Below are 18311 nucleotides of genomic sequence, written 5' to 3'. Positions count from 1 at the left end.
TATGTCCACCTGTACATCACTGCAGCGAGGTGAGAAGTTAAACCACTGGAGGTCAGCAAAGACAAGATTGTTAGAGGGTGTTAAGTTTCTCTATTACTCTGTAAAGTATTAAATGTATATGTGTAATCAATGTCAGAAAGTATCCAAGATTTGGCAGCAAAAGGCTGGATTTATGGCATAGTTTCAGAGGCCATAGCCACTGTAGCTATGCTATAGGCTACAACATGGGGTCGGCAACTTTTTTAATATGAAATGCCATTTGAAAATGTTCTTGTTAAAAAGGTGCAGTAGGTAAGCCTTATAAAACTAACTTTCTGTCATATTTGCTGAAACTGAGCCTATGTTCCAGTAGAACTACATGAAGCAGGTAATAAAAATAAAAAAAATCCATCTCCTCTGGCACCACCTACAGCCTGTAGTGTGATTTGCAAAAATCCACCGCTCCCTGTTCAGATGCACCAATCAGGGCCAGGGGGGGTGTCTAACTGCGTGTTAACCACTGCTCATGCACACACATTCATTCTCCCTTGTGGGGGGAGTTTTGGGCTTTATCAGAAAGGGGGGGCGGGGGGGAGGGACTGAGAAGTTGTCGATGTTCAAATTTGTTTGATGTTCAAAGTCCTGGATCTTCGCAGTCCTAGCTACAGCACCTTTAATCAGTGTGCCATATCAGCATTAAGCCTGACATCATCTTTCAAGGAAACTACCATGAATAACAGGCTGTGCTCCAGCCAATGGCTGTGAAAGAGGTCATTTGGCATTTGGATTGGAACATTTCAAAACAACTCTTAAAAACTTAAAGCTAGTGTGCCATTGGTTTAGCTACCACGTGCCTAAGGTTACTGACCCCTGGGCTACACAGTAGTGGGGAATATAAGCAAAACACGATACAGCCACATCATTTACACACCCATCTCATGGCTGAGTTTAGAAATCACAATTTCGACGATATGAAGATGTTGATTGTGTAAGACACTTAAATGAACAAAACCAGAGTGGAAGAAAAGACAAAACAAGGCGTCGCTGCCATTCAGAAGCAATACTGTGTGCACTTTCATTTCTAACTCGCACTCTACACTTTTCATTTCAGTTCCACAAAACACACAAAAACACTTTTTGCACATCACGCACCCTGAAGCAGTGAGTAGATGTAATTTACACTTGACATTGGAAAATAAATGAGAATGATAAAAAAAGAGGCGTGAAAATGAGTAATTAAGAATTCTAACCACAAGAGTGTTTCACCCTCCTGAAATGAGTAAAATGAATGTTGCATAAATCAGCAGGGTGTTGCTGCTGTGATAATCTGCCTGTGTTTCATTTTAATGAGCTGTAATGACACGTGTGTGTGTGTGTGTGTGTGTGTGTGTGTGTGTGTGTGTGTGTGTGTGTAGTGATGATCAAATGAAGCTTCGCGAACCACAGGTCGAAAACACACTGAATTGCCATTCCTCTAACCTTTTTCTTTGAACAGAGAGCGCCATCTAGTGAGCTCAGAAAATAGACAGTGGGTCGCAAAGCTTCATTTGACCATCACTGTGTGTGTGTGTGTGTGTGTGTGTGTGTGTGTGTGTGTGTGTGTGTGTGTGTGTGTGTGTGTGTAGGTGTCAATCCCAAAAGGAGCCCTGAGGACTAAAGACTCACAGACTTAATTGATCTCAGGTGCTAAGTGAGTGAGTGTGTGAGGCCACATGGGCTCAGATAGGTATAAATGGGATTGGGACAGCACTTCACGAGATCACATGTTACCTTGGCGACGTTTAATAACAAAGATGTTGCTGACACTTGCCGTTTTGGGAATTTTCATTTTAAGTTTGTTGCTTTCCACACGGCCAAGGCACAGGAGACGGCTGCCTGATTGCACATTTTTTCAAACTCTTGTTTTACAAGCTGGACAACAGGTTGGTCTGTGTTCCGTGGTCGTGTGTCGTGCTGTCGTTTACCTTTTGTAATTTCCGGATTTCCCCATGGTCTCCGCGGTAAACGTCGCAACGCTTTGAACTGTGGGTAATTCCCTTTGGTGAAGTCTGCATTGATGCAGACTCACGGAAAGGGCTCGGTAAGTGTGTACTCAAACCCTCACGCCCTTTGAAATTCGACATTGGGACAACCCTTACAAATTTCGCGAGCGCGCACACCAAAGTCTGAGTCTGTGAGGTCGGACTTTGGGATTGGGCCTGTGCCAGGCTGTTCTTCCCCAAATTTATGGTGTAGCAGGGAATGTACATATATGTCTCCGTTTCATTCTGTCTGCAATGTTCTGTTGCCTGTTCCAACTTCAGGAGGGTCTTTAAGGGGAAATGTAAAGTACCCAGAAGGAAATAACGGGGTGATTTGCAGGTTGTCAACATTAGAACATCATTTGAGATATACACAGAATTTAGAGGGCTTTAGACGTGCTGGATGGTGGATTATCTTACCTTTGGACAGAGCAAGGCTGTTTCCCCCTGCTTTCAGTCTTTATGCTAAGCTAAGCTTTCTGTTTTGTCTTTTTTGGTAATAATTGTATTACATATTTATAATTGTAAATTGTAAAGCTTAAGCACAAAGTGCTTCCCAAATTAAAAGATTTACAGAATAAAAACAAAACAAAAACATAAATCAATTTAATGCAACTGCATACATAACTATATTTTGATGTAGCATATTCTAACTCAAATATAGAATGTTAATTTAAAAAACAAAATCGACTAATTTTGATCTGTAAATTACTCGGGTAATGACGGTGTGATTCTCTCAATTCTCAAAAGACAATAGTTAGTAAAAAATAAAAAAAGAGCAAGATTTTCTGATCAGTTTGCCTTCTTTTGCAGCTTAAAAAGGCAGATAGTACATAAAAGAATAAGTTGGATGTGAATGTACATCCACAGGAGCTGGATTAATAAATCCCCCCCAAGGTGTGTGCTTGTTAGAACAACCTGGAGAGGACAGCCATAAATATAACTGGCCCACTGAGGGTTTGAAAAATGCTGGCCTTTTAACTGTAGTTGTGGCGTAAATTGGTAGTTTATTTTTTTCTTCGTCTTTTCAGCGCTAAAAAACCAATGCAATGAACTGAGCTTGTTGTTGTCTTTGTAAAAAAATATATATATATATATATATATATATATATATATAAAAATTGGAACGTTGGAAGTAAATGAGAATGTACCCATTTTCGTTCAATAAGCTGTTTTGCACATCTCTGTGGAGAATGTTTCCTCTGAATGTCTGTAATGCCCTGGAAATCAGTCTTAATAAAAGAACGTTCACTGTGAGCCGCCGCCACAGCTGTCTGTCTGTCGTTCATTTGTTTCCAACTATGTTTAGAGACACAGCATGTCATAACAGTATTCTATCTTTTTTGATATTTTATGTTGAAAATGGACAGAAAAAAACTCTTTTCTCCCCAAATCCCTTCAATCCAACATCAGCTCACTTAGCACTTGGTCACTAGGGCTGGGTTAAAACAACGGATTTGTTTGAGCGTTCTGATATCTGCCTTTTCACCAACGATGTACAAGTGCTGCTCATAAGTTTACATAACCATGCTAAAGTTGACTAAAAAAAGGAATAAAAAAAAAAACATCTTTTGGAAATTGATCTTAATGCCTTAATTACATGGAAAAAATCCAACCTTTAAGAACACCAATTTTCTTTGTGAATGAATAACGTATTGTAAATAAATGTTCTTTAAAATACAGGGGGCATAAGTCAGTACACCCCTATGTTAAATTCCCATAGAGGCAGGCAGATTTTTCTTTTTAAAGGCCAGTTATTTCATGGATCCAGGATACTATGATCCTGATAAAGTTCCCTTGGCCTTTGGAATTAAAATAGCCCCCCATCATCACATCCCCTTCAATGTCAGAGAATCTGACATTGCTTCAGTCAGGTCCAGAACTCTATAATTATAGTTTTTCTTTTTTTTTTAGGTTTAGAGGTTTTTTTTATAGGTTTTGTACCTTTTTCTGCAACAAAGAGTGCAGGTCATGCTAAATAGATGTGTTGGTGTTGAGTAGAAGTAATGGGGGGGGGGAGCCATACGTTCAGATGTTGTCCTGTGTGTGGAGGCTGCAGTTAACCTTGCTTGTGGCTTTGTTTGGGGCAGCGAGAGACAGAGCTTGAAGTGCCTGAATAGCGCCAAAACACTATTAAATTGAGAGCATCTCTCCGTGGGCCTGATCGCGTTTCACTGAGAAGTCAAGCAAGCCAAAATCACCATGAACCTGGGTGTTTTATTTTGAAATTTGTTGTAAATTATCCGGCTGCACCGTGGTCTTCCTGTATGTGATTACCTGCCTGGTTTGACACATTAGCTCGCGGCTCGGGGAAGAAATAGAGAAGACGGCGAAAACAGTTGCTGCAGTGCGCAGGCCAATCGCCAGATTGGCTCACATGGGCGCCGAAATGAAAATAGCTCCGCTTCGCGGGCGCTTTGCAACTACTCGCGGCGATTCCGCGTAAACTGCACAATCTTGTCGTAAATCCGCCTGATGAGTTGATGAAGAGATGCACTCTCAAAATTTGATTACCATCATTAATTCATGCTCCTTAAAGTGCCTGTCCTACTTTATCTGTCTGTAGGTTTCATTCACAAAAGAAGAAATCAGCAGATTACGTTAGCAGTGTCAGTAGCGGTAGTATAGAGCAGTGAGTCTTAAAGTGATGGAGATGCAAAGACGTGGACCAATCAGAGCAGAGTGGACTTTTTCAGGAGGGGGGGGCTTGAAAAGACAGAGGGTCTCAGTCAGAGGGTGAACGCTGGTGCAACAGCCATAGGTAGTATGAAAAATAATAGTTTTTCTTAACATTAAAAGCATGTAAATATGTTCTAGTAGAAATACAAAATCTAAGTATGAACCTGAAAATGACCATGATAGGTCTCCTTTAACTCAAATTTAAAAGAAGATATAAAAACACAGACGTTAAACAAACAGAATGACCAAAAATAACAAAAATGATATTCTTCTCCAAGTTTACGAACAGTGACGCCTGCGTTTGAAGTGGTGCTGAGAGATTTGTCAGATGATGACCTGCAAACTGAAAGAACTGATAAAAATGTTCTTGTGTCTCGTGTATTATACACGAGACACGAGAACATTTCTTCAGCGGTGTATATGCACAGTGTATAGAAGTTTGACAACAGCCTTGGTCATAGTTCAGAGTCAGAAACGTGTAGCTCACCTGGTAAAAATCGGAGAAAACTCTGCTCCACATGTTGACGGTTGAAATCCAAAAGAAACTGATGAAAATGTCAAAAAAGTAAATGGGCAGAACTGACCCACATAAACCCCGAGGACCTGAAAAGGAGGTCGGGGAGGTCCACACTTTTTTGTTCTGGGTAAGGGTTGCCTGAAGTTTACAGCAATCTTAACATCAAAGTCAACTTACAATACTGGTTGATTTGCAGCCTCGAATAGTGCAAATGTGTCAACACTACTGTGTCATCATCAGAGACAAAATGCACACAAGGCAAACATTTAGTCAACCTAGAACAGGTGTAATTCTCATTGGATAATTGGCTTGGATAGTGGCTACAAGGGTAGGAGTTGCTTCAAGTGCCACTCCACCTGCACAACAATCACATCAGGGGCACGTTCAGCTCCGACTAAACGTAACAAAACGTTTATTTAAACTGAAACGGGGGTGCGTTGAACACCCTGCTCCGTGCAATGCCTTTTTAACCTTCCTCTTGTCCTCGGGTCAAATTTGACCCATTTTCAAAAAGTTTCTATATCAGAAATTTGGGGGTTTTTTTCAACCAAAATTGTCACACAAAAAAAATAACGGATGGTTCCATACAACGCTCTTCACAAGTAAAATAAATGCTTAGTTCACTACTTTCATTGCGTTTGGATGTTTTATTCAATGTTGTAGCATTTGACGAAGTGAAAAAAACTTCGGAAAAAGCTTCAAAAATGTTGTGAAAAGTGACAAAAATGTCAAAAAAAAAGTGACAAAAAAACATGGGGGAAAGCGACAAAAATGTTGTGAAAAGTGACAAAAATGTCAAAAAAAAAAGTGACAAAAAAACATTGGGGGAAAGCGACAAAAGTGTCGGAAAAAACAAAAGGTTGCGTAGTTGACGGAAGACAACACAAGGATTAATACCACGAGACATACACTGAGAAAACAAACCTCAAAGCCCGTTGAACATGGTTTTACACCGTTTCAAGGAAACATGTTCAACCGGGAATAAGTAGCAAAACTGTGCACACCGTTTAAAGATGGAACGTGCTCCAGGAACAAAAAAGAACACAGATGGAAGAGTAAAACACACAGTGAGAGGGTTGACGTTGAAGATTAAAACATAGCTGTTTTAATGTCCACAGTGCCAAGGTTAGCGTTGCTAAGCCTCTGTCCTGATTGGCAGGTTGGGATGTAGCCACGCCCCTAAAGCATCCTCTGCTTTATAGTCTTTTTAAAAATAAATGGGACCATAAGTTATAATGAACATCATGCTGCAGCCTAGTGAAGTCAAGCCAAAACCAAGCCCCCCCCCAGAGAACTTTTCTCTTCCCCAGAACATTAATGACGCTGCAGAGCCTGTGCATACTTTTGCATATTTTTTGTCCCTCTAACTCTATTACAGCACTCTCACAGTCCTGAAGCTGCAAATGTTCATTTTACAGACAAGCCACCGTCACATACTTATTCTTATTCTTTATTTTATAAAGGACAACACACATTAATTAACATTTCTGCTAATTTTCAACTGTAGTCCTTTGGCCAGATGATTTTAGAGCAGAGCAACAGGAAACAGAAGACATTAGTACAAGTTAAACTATAAAGACAGACAGACAGCTAGATCCATAAATAAGCTTTCTCGTAAGTCATGCAGAGCTACAGGAAGCAGCAAGACATTAGCACAGTTACACCTCAACAGTATCCCCATTCAGTATATGAAGCCATGCAAGCATCGAAACACAGCCAATCAACACAGACCCGAGCCATCTTCTTGCACCGTTCAACCATGTAAAGCAGTAACAAGCACTAATAAAAAGATGAAATAGGCTACATCACTCACTACTACTGTATATAATATGAATGTTTTTTTCACATTAATCATCTTGTGACAAACCTGAAATCATTTGTGCGTTGCTGCAGCTTTTCAATTAGCGAGCAGGTGGCTGTTGGCAAGCCACCGACTGTTTCTAAAGAAGCCATCCCCCCTCAGAGAATACACTTTATTCTCCACTCAGCTCGGCTCTCTCCATGGAATTGAAAATGGAAAACAGCTCTCCAAAGATGAGAAAAAAAAGGAATATGAATCCTTTAAGCCAAGGCTCCACAGGGAAGTTCACCTTATCTCTCTGTTCTCAGTGAAAGGTTGGTGCAGCTAGGTATTGACAGCACCAAGAGAGCTGCCTGCTCTCCAAATTTAAAATGTTTCAGCTTCATCCATTACAGTCTCAAGGTAACACAGCAGGAGCCACACTCAGCCATTTACACAAGAACTTTACAAAAAGTTTGGGGGCGAAAAACCAAGATTGTAGTTGGACATTTCAGTGTTAAGTGTGATATTTTATATGAAAACAGTCCTCAACATATATTTCTATATATAAATAAGTAACAAAAGAGACATAAACCGGGCTAAAGTTGGTTGGAATTTGTGTTTTTGACTTAACATGAAGTGAGGACCAGCTACATTTCAAACATGGTCAATTATATGTAGACTACATGTCAAAATCATAATAAAAAATACCTGTTTGAAATCAGTGAACTTTTATTCCAGGTTTATTCTATTAACTCAATTAAATATTGATATATACGATTATATATATATATATATATATATATATATAAAACCGTCCACTGTCATAGATTTTGACAAACCTTTTATTTCGTGATGTTTCTACTTCTGAGTTCTCTCTGGGAAGCTATATTTTTAAGAAAATATGAGTGTTTAGCTTTTCTTCAAATTAAATTGAGATAACGTATGATTTGCCGCTATGACGACCAACCACGCTGAGGCGGTACTAAAATCTGCAATGGGAAACGGACGCACAGCTAGGCGAGTCGAGCAGGTACCATGTAATGGAAAAACGCCATTACACCACTGCCAGCTTTACCACTGCCTATAGGCCTAAAATGAATACTATTGCAATTAAAGGTGCAGTGATTCTGCACAAAGATTGTTGACGTTTGAAGTCAACTGCCTAACAAATACAACCCCCCCGCCATCATAAGCTTCGCCCCCCAGATTTCATGGTCAGACAACTACTGGCCGGCACATTCAAATGCTTCCCCCACCCTTCCGGGCATCACTTTGCTTCAGGAACACAATAACATAATGATTTTCTTTTCATGTCACCGTGTTTGTAGCTGCCTCAGACACAGACGCAGCTTTGTGAGAGTGAAAAGGGCTTCAGTTCACAAATGCTGAATAGGAGGTGCTGGATAGGTGTCATCAAGGGTTTTTTGGCCTCTGCAGACGGACGATAACAAGCGAAAAACAAGTCATTTTAGAAGGAAAAAGTTGGAAACTATTTGTCCTCAGAGAAAGGGGCAACAGAAAGCGAAAGTGAACATTGACACTTACTGTGACTTACTCACTTACTGACAGAGCAATTAAACAACTTTCCATTCACTCCCAACAACCTAAGGGACATTTTCCATAAAGAATAGCTAAATGCAGGCGTGCATACAGTCGATAAAAAACAGCTCATCTTAAAATGCATGGTGCTGTTGTCAGGAATACGTGGGTCTACATTAGAGACTCCCCTGCTCCCACTAGGGTTAATGAAATTCCATCTTTGACCATTTTCTGAGCTTTATGGAGGAAAATTAACCTCAAGAGACCTCTTCTTCCTCTCCTTCCCAATCAAATTGGCCTCCCTCTCATTTTAATCAATAAGGCAGCAAACGGGATTACTCGGACAGCTTGTGCAGCGAATGTTTAAAAAGCGTTTGAACTTAAGGGACACGAAGAAGAAGAATACCAGCCAAGCCTCAGAGCTCCAAGGTATTTTATTTGGCTTGGATTTACATTCTGCAGACGTAAAGGCTGAAAAACCGTCAGCAAGAGATGAAAATAGTTTGCTCTTTTATGGTAAATGGTCTGCATTTATACAGCACATTTCTAGTTGGTATAGACCGATTATCGGCCCATTTTTTGGCAGTTTGCAGATTATCTGTATCTGAGTTTTATTTGCCGATAGTCTCGCTTTGCCAGACCTTCCTCCACAGCGCTGCAAAGGAGGGTCTGGCTAGTCCACACAGCATTCTGGGATGGGAGATAAAACGTGCTCTGGTTTATTGGCACACATCGGGCATAAAACAAAGCCAGACTAGAGCGCCACAACAGTTTCATTAACTACTAATAATTGGTCGATCCTTACTTTCTACCCTACAAAGAGCTTTACATTCACACGCACATTCATACACTGATGGGGGCGGAGCAGCCATGCAAGGTGCTGGCCAATCAGGAGCATCTTGGGGTTCTGTGTCATGCTCAAGGACACTTGAACATGTGTACAGGAGGAGCCGGGGATCGAACCGCCAACCTTGTGATAAAAGGACAGCCCGCTCTACAGCCAAACAAATTAAAAATAACTTCACACGTTAACACATTTCATAATCATGTTGAATGACATTCAAAACATTTTCTGAGAGAAAATCAATTACAAGTCTGTGACTGCTTAAAGTGCTCATATTACACCTATTTCATGTTCATAATTGTATTTAGAGGTTATATCAGAATAGGTTTACATGGTTTAATTTTCAAAAAACACCATATTTTTGTCGTACTGCACATTGCTGCAGCTCCTCTTTTCACCCTGTGTGTTGAGCTCTCTGTTTTAGCTACAGAGTGAGACATCTCACTTCTGTTCCATCTTTGTTGGGAGTCGCACATGCGCAGTAGCTAGGTAAGGACTACTAGCCAGTCAGAAGCAGAGTATGAGGGCGTGCCCTGACAGTACCTAGGTAAGGACTACTAGCCAGTCAGAAGCAGAGTATGAGGGCGTGCCCTGACAGTAGCTAGGTAAGGACTACTAGCCAGTCAGAAGCAGAGTATGAGGGCGTGTCCTGACAGTAGCTAGGTAAGGACTACTAGCCAGTCAGAAGCAGAGTATGAGGGAGTGCCCTGACAGTACCTCAGGTAGGGACTACTAGCCAGTCAGAAGCAGAGTATGAGGGCATGCCCTGACAGTAGCTAGGTAAGGACTACTAGCCAGTCAGAAGCAGAGTATGAGGGCGTGTCCTGACAGTAGCTAGGTAAGGACTACTAGCCAGTCAGAAGCAGAGTATGAGGGCGTGCCATGCTAGCAGCTAGGTGAGCATTATAACGTGTGTTACAAAGTGACCACGTTTGTCTCTGAAGTAAAGGCTGGACTACATTAGAGCTGTTTGGAGCAGTTTGTGAACAGTGTTTTCTGTTGGAGATGCTAAGTTCTTTTGGGGTGGACTTTGGGTTTTTTCACTTTGGAAGCATATTACATGCACAAAAAAGATATATAACAGAATAAAGGAAAGGGCAAACGCCAAAAAGCATAATATGAGCACGTAAATGGAGAAACCGTTTAACAATGGCCTTCCTCCAGTCTGTTGACCCTGGGATTATTGTGTGGCCACAGATGTAGAGGTGTCCTAATGCATTTATCCTGCTGCAATAGGACTGGTAACAAATAAGGTGTTTTAAAAAAAAAAATAAAAAAAAATAAAAAAAAATACATGAATCTGGTTTCCAGCTAACTTTGTGTTGAAAACATTTACTTTCAGCTGGTTTAAAACAAAACTACATTTTATTTTTCCCAACCGGGTCAAACACTGAAGTGAATGTTTGAAAAGTGAATTTTTTTGGGCACCTTTATTATATACGACAGCTGAAGATGTGAAAGGGGAGAGAGAGAGAGAGAGAGAGAGACAGACACATGCAGCAAAGGGCCGGAGGTCAGAGTTGAACCCATGACCGCTGCGGTAAGGACTGAGCCTCTGTACATGGGGTGCACGCTCCACCAAGTGAGCTATCCAGGCGCCCCAGAAGAACCAATGTTTAACAAAACAAGAACATATAGTTTTGGCAGATATTTAACAACCAAAAAGACAGTAAAGCCCATGACATCACTTTGAATGTTATTTATTCATACAGGGAAATGAAAATGGGTTATCTGTTTTAATAAACAAATCTCAAAATAAACAAACTTTTTAAACAACAGTTTAGCTGGACGATGACGTGTTGGGCTCCGAGAACTTAAAAAAGGGGGGGTTGTTGTAAACGACTGATTAACTGACAGATAATGAATCCATTAACTGACAGTTAAAATCATAAGATACAGCCTAAATGAAAGTGAGCCAAGTGAAATTAGTCTTCTTTGACTAGCTTCACATCATCATCATCCTCCTCCTCCTCTTAAAGTGTCCAGTGGGAAATGTGGAGAAAATCTTATTCAAAATATTTTTTAGCACATAAGTTCCGTCCATAGGAGAATATGAGAAAATGGGTATTCAAAATAAGATTAAACAGTTGTGTGTGTCTGTGTTTTACATTTACATGTGCCACAAATGGATATACTGTATACACAAAAACAACATCAACTGTGACTTAAACTGACAGCTGTTACAAATCCTTTAGACATAAGGCTCATAGCTCTCACGTTTAAAGCACCACGTTGTCTTTATACTGCCACAGAAACACTGAAGACAACAATGGGCTGCGTATCGCCAATGACTTCCCGAATCGATACGATTCCGATTCACAAGGTCCCGATTGGATTACATTTCCAATTTGGTATCAATGAGGTTAGGGAAATATTTGTTACAATACCAATTTTGCTTGGATATAATGGACATTCTCAGTAGGGATAGACTGATTATCGGGGGGTTTTGGCAGTTTGCAGATTATCTGTATTGGCGTTTTATTTGCCTGATAACTGAAAGCTAAGAAAGTATTTCACTTCAAATGCACTACCAATCGGCGCCTAGGTCTCTGAGGCTATAAATAAACAGAACACAACGTCTTCCCTCGGGTGTAACCTGTGATAGTCTTCATAGATAGACTCTGTGGAAAAGTTATTATCTGAATTCATTGCTGGATAAGAAAACAAACCAAGAACTGTTGAGCATTGAGAATGTCAGAGGGTTTTTGGGGGGCATGGGAATACTTGAGAATCCCACTGACATGCCTGCAGGGTCCAAAAATTAGCACCATCTACTAGCCAAACGCTTGTAAAATATGCAGGTGGCTGGTAGATTTGCTTCAAAAAAAATAAATCTATTGAGTGGCTGGTAAAATGTGAACATTCACTAGCCATTTGACTGGTGGAGCCTGCCTACCTGTACTCACAACAGCAGTGAGAGCAGGTGAGATTTGAAAAGTTTATTGGCCCTGGCTCAATTTTTTGGCAGTTTGCAGATTATCTTTATCAGCGTGTTATTTGCCTGATAACTGATCTTTTACTGTGTATTATACTGAAAGTTTCTAATTTATTAAATAATTGCTTAAAGCATCTAAACAAAATCTTGTGTTGAATTTTTCATTTTCACTGTAAATGCATATCGGTTCCAAATATCGGTTATCGGTTTCATTAATGTTTTAGTGCGTAACTTTTTTAAATTAATGAACGTCCGTTACATTCAAGCTGTTGCCAAATGAGTTGCTACAAAGCTAATTAAGACTATCAGCTTCACACAACTCTCTCTGGATTTCTCAGTATGACTACGTTCAGAAGATTGTGTCGTCCGGCGACTTTCCCGCGTAGAAACTCAAGTGAAGATAATGACCTCTTCTGAAGAGTCCATCATGTTTTTTTAATCCTCCGTGTCCTCCTTGGCTACTAGCATCTGTGTGGGGGGAAGGGTTGGAGCACGATCACGGAAGGCTTGTATCATGTGGACGCGCCGACCATTTTGTTGTCATTAATTAGAATTCCTCATGGGGGCGACAGAAACTACGCACTATAGCTTGTGTGCTATGTGTATCGGCCTTCAAAAACCAGTATCGGTCAATCCCTAATTCTCAGAGAACTTCTGCTGTAAATTGTACAAGCAAGAAACAACCCTTAAAATATGTTTGCACCAGGTTAATGTTTACATCAATATACCACATACATGGTGAAAAGGCATATCTTAAAAGATTGATAGAGATTTTATCAATCGACATCAGATCACTCAAACAAAGTTGTAATTGGGGAATCGATTATTTTAACCCAGCCCTACATACAAGAGTACAGAAGCTTCAGAACAGTTTGTATTGGCCTGTCTGCTTACATGGACAGGGTTTATTTCATGAATATAATACCTACAGCTTTTAATTGAAACGTGTTTTATATTACATACATATTACATTATTTTACGTGCAGACCCTCTCCGTAATCAAATCAAAAGAACATGTTTAGGGTTAGGTGTAAAAAGAAAACTATTTAAACATACCCGAGCGTTAATTTAGTAAATACTTTAACACATAAAAACACATTTAAAAAAATATAAGATAAACGTTTTAAGGACAAGAAGAACAAAAAAGGTCGTACACATAAGAGTTCCTGCATAAACACGCAACTAAGTTTCCTAAGTCTGATATATTTTTGATTTAATGTTTTGTTTAAAAAAAATGCGGCATATTGTTTTGGGTTGAGTATCAATGTGCTTATCAATCAGAATTCTTATCAAATCCTGGTTTCTTGTTTTTTGGAGATGAATAGCAACCAAGTATGTAAAGCTTTTTTTTTTTTTTTTTAAATTGAACACACATTTAAATATACAGTAGATATTCTTCATCTTGTCCCGAGCAAGTTGTCTATTTTCCCTTTGATTGGAATGTTTGACTTGGAGGAGGGGTGTGGGGGGTGCGCAATCACAGAAGGCTTGTATCATGTGGACGTACAAACTGCTTTGTTGTCATTAGTTAGAATTCCTCATGGGGGCGACAGAAACTACGCACTATAGCTTTAATTATCTCATGATAGCTCATAGTTGGGGCTTAAATTAAGTTGCGTCGGTCCAAGACAAAAACTCAGGTCTTTCCATGTATTTTGAATGAGGGTGGTGCGTTTAGGCTGCGGCGGGGGTTGCCGCAGGGGGGACATTCAGAAAAACGCAGCGGGCCTGCGGCGAAACGTTGAGACTGACTCAACTTTTGGAGAAACGCAACCCAACGTCACGCTGCGGTGGCCAATCATTTAACAGGAGATCAGACTTGTCGCTAAGGCTGGGCAATAGGGAGAAAATCAGATATGATATTCTTGAACAAATTCCTCGATATCAATATTGCGGCGATATTCTAGGGTTGACAATTGGTGCATTAACAAAATATCTTCACACTTAGATTTTGGATAAATAATCATCAGTAATGTGGACATAATGTCTAAGTGGGCAAAAGGCAAATGATAGAACAGCTAGAACAGTCTGGTGAGTTCAGAAAAGTACATCACTTCACTGTAATGCAGCCTTTAAAACCATATCACCATATTACGATATCCAAAATCTAAGACGATATCTGATCTTATATCACGATATCAGTATAATATGGATATATTGCCCAGCCCTACTTGTCGCTGTGTTTTGAGCTGTGGTTTATGGCGGTGTGAGAGGACACATACAGGAAACCGGAAACAACACTGCCTCTATTGCTGCCACAAGAAAGTTATAAAAACACCATGAGGGTCAAAAAACTAAACACAAGCACTGAACTGCCCGGGAGTTTGTGTAATGGCTAAATGTTTCCTTTAACAACAAAGCACTCGCCATGTCTCGCTGGTCTCTAATAAAGCTGCCTTTATATGCGGTCGAAAAACGTTGAAATCTATAAACGATCTGGCGGAAAACAGTAATAGTGAAAAATAAAGTCTACTTGTGCTTTGTTGGGCGGTTTAAGAACAAAACAGGACGTCACACAAATGGGCCGTTTCATTGACAATACCCCCCGCGTGCAAATTTCCGGATTGCTTTTTATTGGTGTGAATGCCCACTACTGATCGAGGCAGTGGTACACCAGCAACTCCTGTGTTCTTCAATGTAAAATGACTGTTTTTGAGTCTGGTGGCTTTGAAGAAACAATAGATGGCTAAAACAGCTTCAACTATCCCTTTAATATCTCTAAATTAAGAGATACAGACTCCTATTTTTTTCCTTTGGTGAATGTAATTGACTTCCGTACATCTAAGCACTAATGTAAACGCTACACACATGCTCGGATGTGTGTAACCTCGCTCTCAGGATTCGATAAGCAATATCGAAAAGCACAATTCCTAAAGAATCCATAGTTCTTATAACTGCTTCCAACTCAGAACCATTTCAGTACTCAACCCTTTCTTTGTTATATGTTTGGTTAAAAAAAAACCCTGCTGTATGTCATTTGTAGATACAGTTACATGATTTTTGCGTGACATGTTGTCTATGACAAAGTAGTGCGCTGTTTCACTGAATAAGGCATAAATCAAAGTGTAAAAAAATTTTGATGGGTGGTCAAACTCTATAAGCTCTAAATGAGAAACTGTTTGGGTAACAAGTCCACATTATTTCAGCAACAGCATCTAATCTGGAAGTTAAGAAGTTTTGAAAGACCAAATTGATACCATTTTGTGAGGTAGTTTGATTAAACATTAATATATTCAGGTTGTCAAAATGATAACTTACCTCTAGAAAACCCTGCGTCTTAAAATCTTATTATTTAGCCTTTAACATAATTACAGTACGTTATCCTTAGATTGCACTAACTTCCTAGAATGTGAGTATCTGGATGTTGTCATGTATGTCAGATAAGACAGGACACTGTACAGCAGTGACATAATGAAACAACAAGTTAAGCGTGACTTATGGTTCTGCGGAGGCTCCACGCAGAGCTTTCGCCGTAGCCTACGTAAGTGGCCTGAAGCTTATACATGTGCGTCGGTGCGTGCGTCGATCTCTTTAAGAGAACAGCAGGGCCGGCATGTTTGTGTATGTGTGTGTGTGTGTGTGTGTGAGGGGAGTGTGTGGTAGAGCGAGTGAGCGAGTGCTGACTCTAGAGTCATAGTGAGAGAAACAAAGTGTCTCCCCTGTGCTTTCTGACCACGGTGGGGAATCCGTAGCAGGAGAAGTTGATTTCATGTTGTTTATGGAGAAGGAGAACCAGGAAATCAGTAGGGGCAAAAAAGCAACGCTACCAAGCCACGGCCGAGCGTCACCGCGACGTGTCTCCACGCACCTATGTACGTGGTCATGGCGTGGATTTAACGCAGAAGCATAAATCACGCTTTAGTGTCAAAAAAACCTTACAGGTTCTAACAGCCTAAACTTGTGATAGATTAATACTTAAATGGCCGCCATATCCAACAGCAGCAAACCGAATAAGAAATAAAAAATAAAAATAAAAAGTTCCTTAAAATGGTTTCTAAATGGCCTGGGTGTGTTTTTTTTTTTTCAGCCACCTGCCAACAGTCCTTTCACCTCATCACTGGACCATGTAGGAGGAGAACGTCTCTTCGCGTTTGAGTCCGTTACGGGCGACGATCTCGGCGATGGCGATGTAGGTTCCTGTGAGGAACCCGATGAAGCCGATCACGCTGATGATGATGTTCCTGACGGTTACCAGCGGCGACAGGCCCTCCGTGTGAAAAGTTAGAATCTGGAGGATGGGAGGGAAGATCAGCGCCAGGAAACTACTGCTGACCGAGCCGACCAATGAGATGACCAGGTCCAGCTCCGGTATCAGGATGGCGAGAGCACCTGGAGGAGGACAAGCAGAGAGACATTCATGTTGGTTAATTTGCTGTTTATAACTGGTTCTTTATTCTTATCTCAGCGTTTTCAGCGATGGCTTCAGGGTTTTCCCTGCCATTATAAGGTTTAGGTGCAACACCAGAGCCGTTTGGGCAGTAAAAAATTTTTTTGAAAAAAAAAAAGACGCAAAACTACCACAAAAGAGACACAGAGTGACTACAAAGGGACGCCAAAAGAACAAAGCCCCAAATAACCCCAAAGAAAACAAAAATTACCAAAAAGAGAAACAAAACCCCAGAAAAGACAATGTTTGGGGAAAATTACTTTTATTTTTTTATTTTTATTGAAAAACGCAACATTTTCTGGAGCAAGAATGCCTAAACCCCCGCCGAATACGCCCACCTAAGTTAGAGGATGGATACCCCAACCGCTGGGTTCGGACAGATATTTAGAAATGATGTTCGGATTTGGGTCAGGCTCTGTCACATCAGCGTGATAAGGCATTGAACATTTTAAATTTGAAAAAGCTTATTATGTAGGTGTGAGCCTGTGTTAACGTGCGCTTGTTGCGCTCATCTGTTGACATTTCTGAATGTCTTCCTACAGTTGCTCAATAAAAGCTTTCCACACGAACAAACATAGGCTACACGTGTCATTAGTATGAGAAACAAATGAGATTTTAACTGTCGGGCTCGGACATAAATATCTTAATGCCTGTCGGGCTCGGGCCGGGTTCGGTTACTGCTCTGTCGGACACGGGCCGGGATTGGATGCGGCCCGATCCGCACTCTAACCTAAGTCTCCCACAAACCGAGGGAAAACACTAGGATTAAAACCTCATTAAGACTGTGACCTTTAGCCTCTTTGGAGAACTAAATACCAACTCTCTAGTAAAGAGCATCTCTTCTGATGTATCCATCTATAAAACGTGCTCTGGTTTATTGTCATTTCTTTAAAGCAATCACAATCGTCTTGGGCGGCGCTAAGCGCCGGATGGAGCAACGGTGCCTCTGCAAAATAGCTTTGAAAAGGAACTTGTTTTGGTGGAACGTGTACGTTCAAAAGTTGTTTTAGTCGTGCAACAGAAAACTCAGATTGGACAGATAGTCTAGCTAGCTGTCTGGATTTACCCTGCAGAGATCTGAGAGATCAAGAAGAAAAGAGGGATGCATGAGAAATGAGATGAACTGCATCAGGGAATAAGAGGAGGAGGAGGGAAGAGGAGTAAAAGAGATGGACAGGTCGGGGAGAAAATGACAATTTGAGAAGGAGAGGGTAGAGATGCTGCTGTGAGAAAAGAGAGCTGCGATTGTGTGGATTGTTTTTCACGCGTCAGCAGGAGCAGTCACAATTCTGCCACGGTCACTGAAGACCCGAGGCATCTTCACCCATTGCGAGAGACTGGCATAAACAGAGACGCGCAGCCGTGCTTGGACAAATCAAGCGCCCGCTCTGACGCGGCGCTGCATTGTCATGACTGAGGTTATGGGTCTCCGTTCCCGCTGACACACTCCACAGCGAAGCGCAAACCTTTAAATGTCTGCACAAGGGCAGTTATCACACGCATGGACACACCTGAACAGAGGCATGCTTGCTTTGCTTTGCTACACACACACACACACACACACACACACACACACACACAATCACACGCACTTCATCTCTCGCTCTGTTAGCTCAGTTAGTCGGGT

The 18311-nt window shown here is 40.9% G+C and overlaps 1 protein-coding gene across 4 annotated transcripts in view; it reads right to left on the bottom strand.

Annotated features, from left to right (window-relative positions):
* Positions 1 to 13168: 13168 nt before the first annotated feature.
* The window catches only part of slc36a1 (solute carrier family 36 member 1), a 50003-nt gene continuing 44860 nt past the window's right edge, over positions 13169 to 18311 (bottom strand). For all 4 annotated transcript variants that reach the window (XM_078260020.1, XM_078260018.1, XM_078260019.1 and 1 more), the window contains one exon: positions 13169 to 16626. In XM_078260020.1, coding sequence (XP_078116146.1) covers positions 16352 to 16626 — 275 coding nt within the window. In that variant the 3' untranslated portion in view covers positions 13169 to 16351. The remainder of the gene's footprint in view (positions 16627 to 18311) is intronic.

This window comes from Sander vitreus, chromosome 10, assembly GCF_031162955.1.
Source record: "Sander vitreus isolate 19-12246 chromosome 10, sanVit1, whole genome shotgun sequence".
NCBI lineage: Eukaryota > Metazoa > Chordata > Actinopteri > Perciformes > Percidae > Sander > Sander vitreus.
Note: the sequence above shows the minus strand (reverse complement) of the source record. Positions and strands in the feature narration are given on the sequence as shown.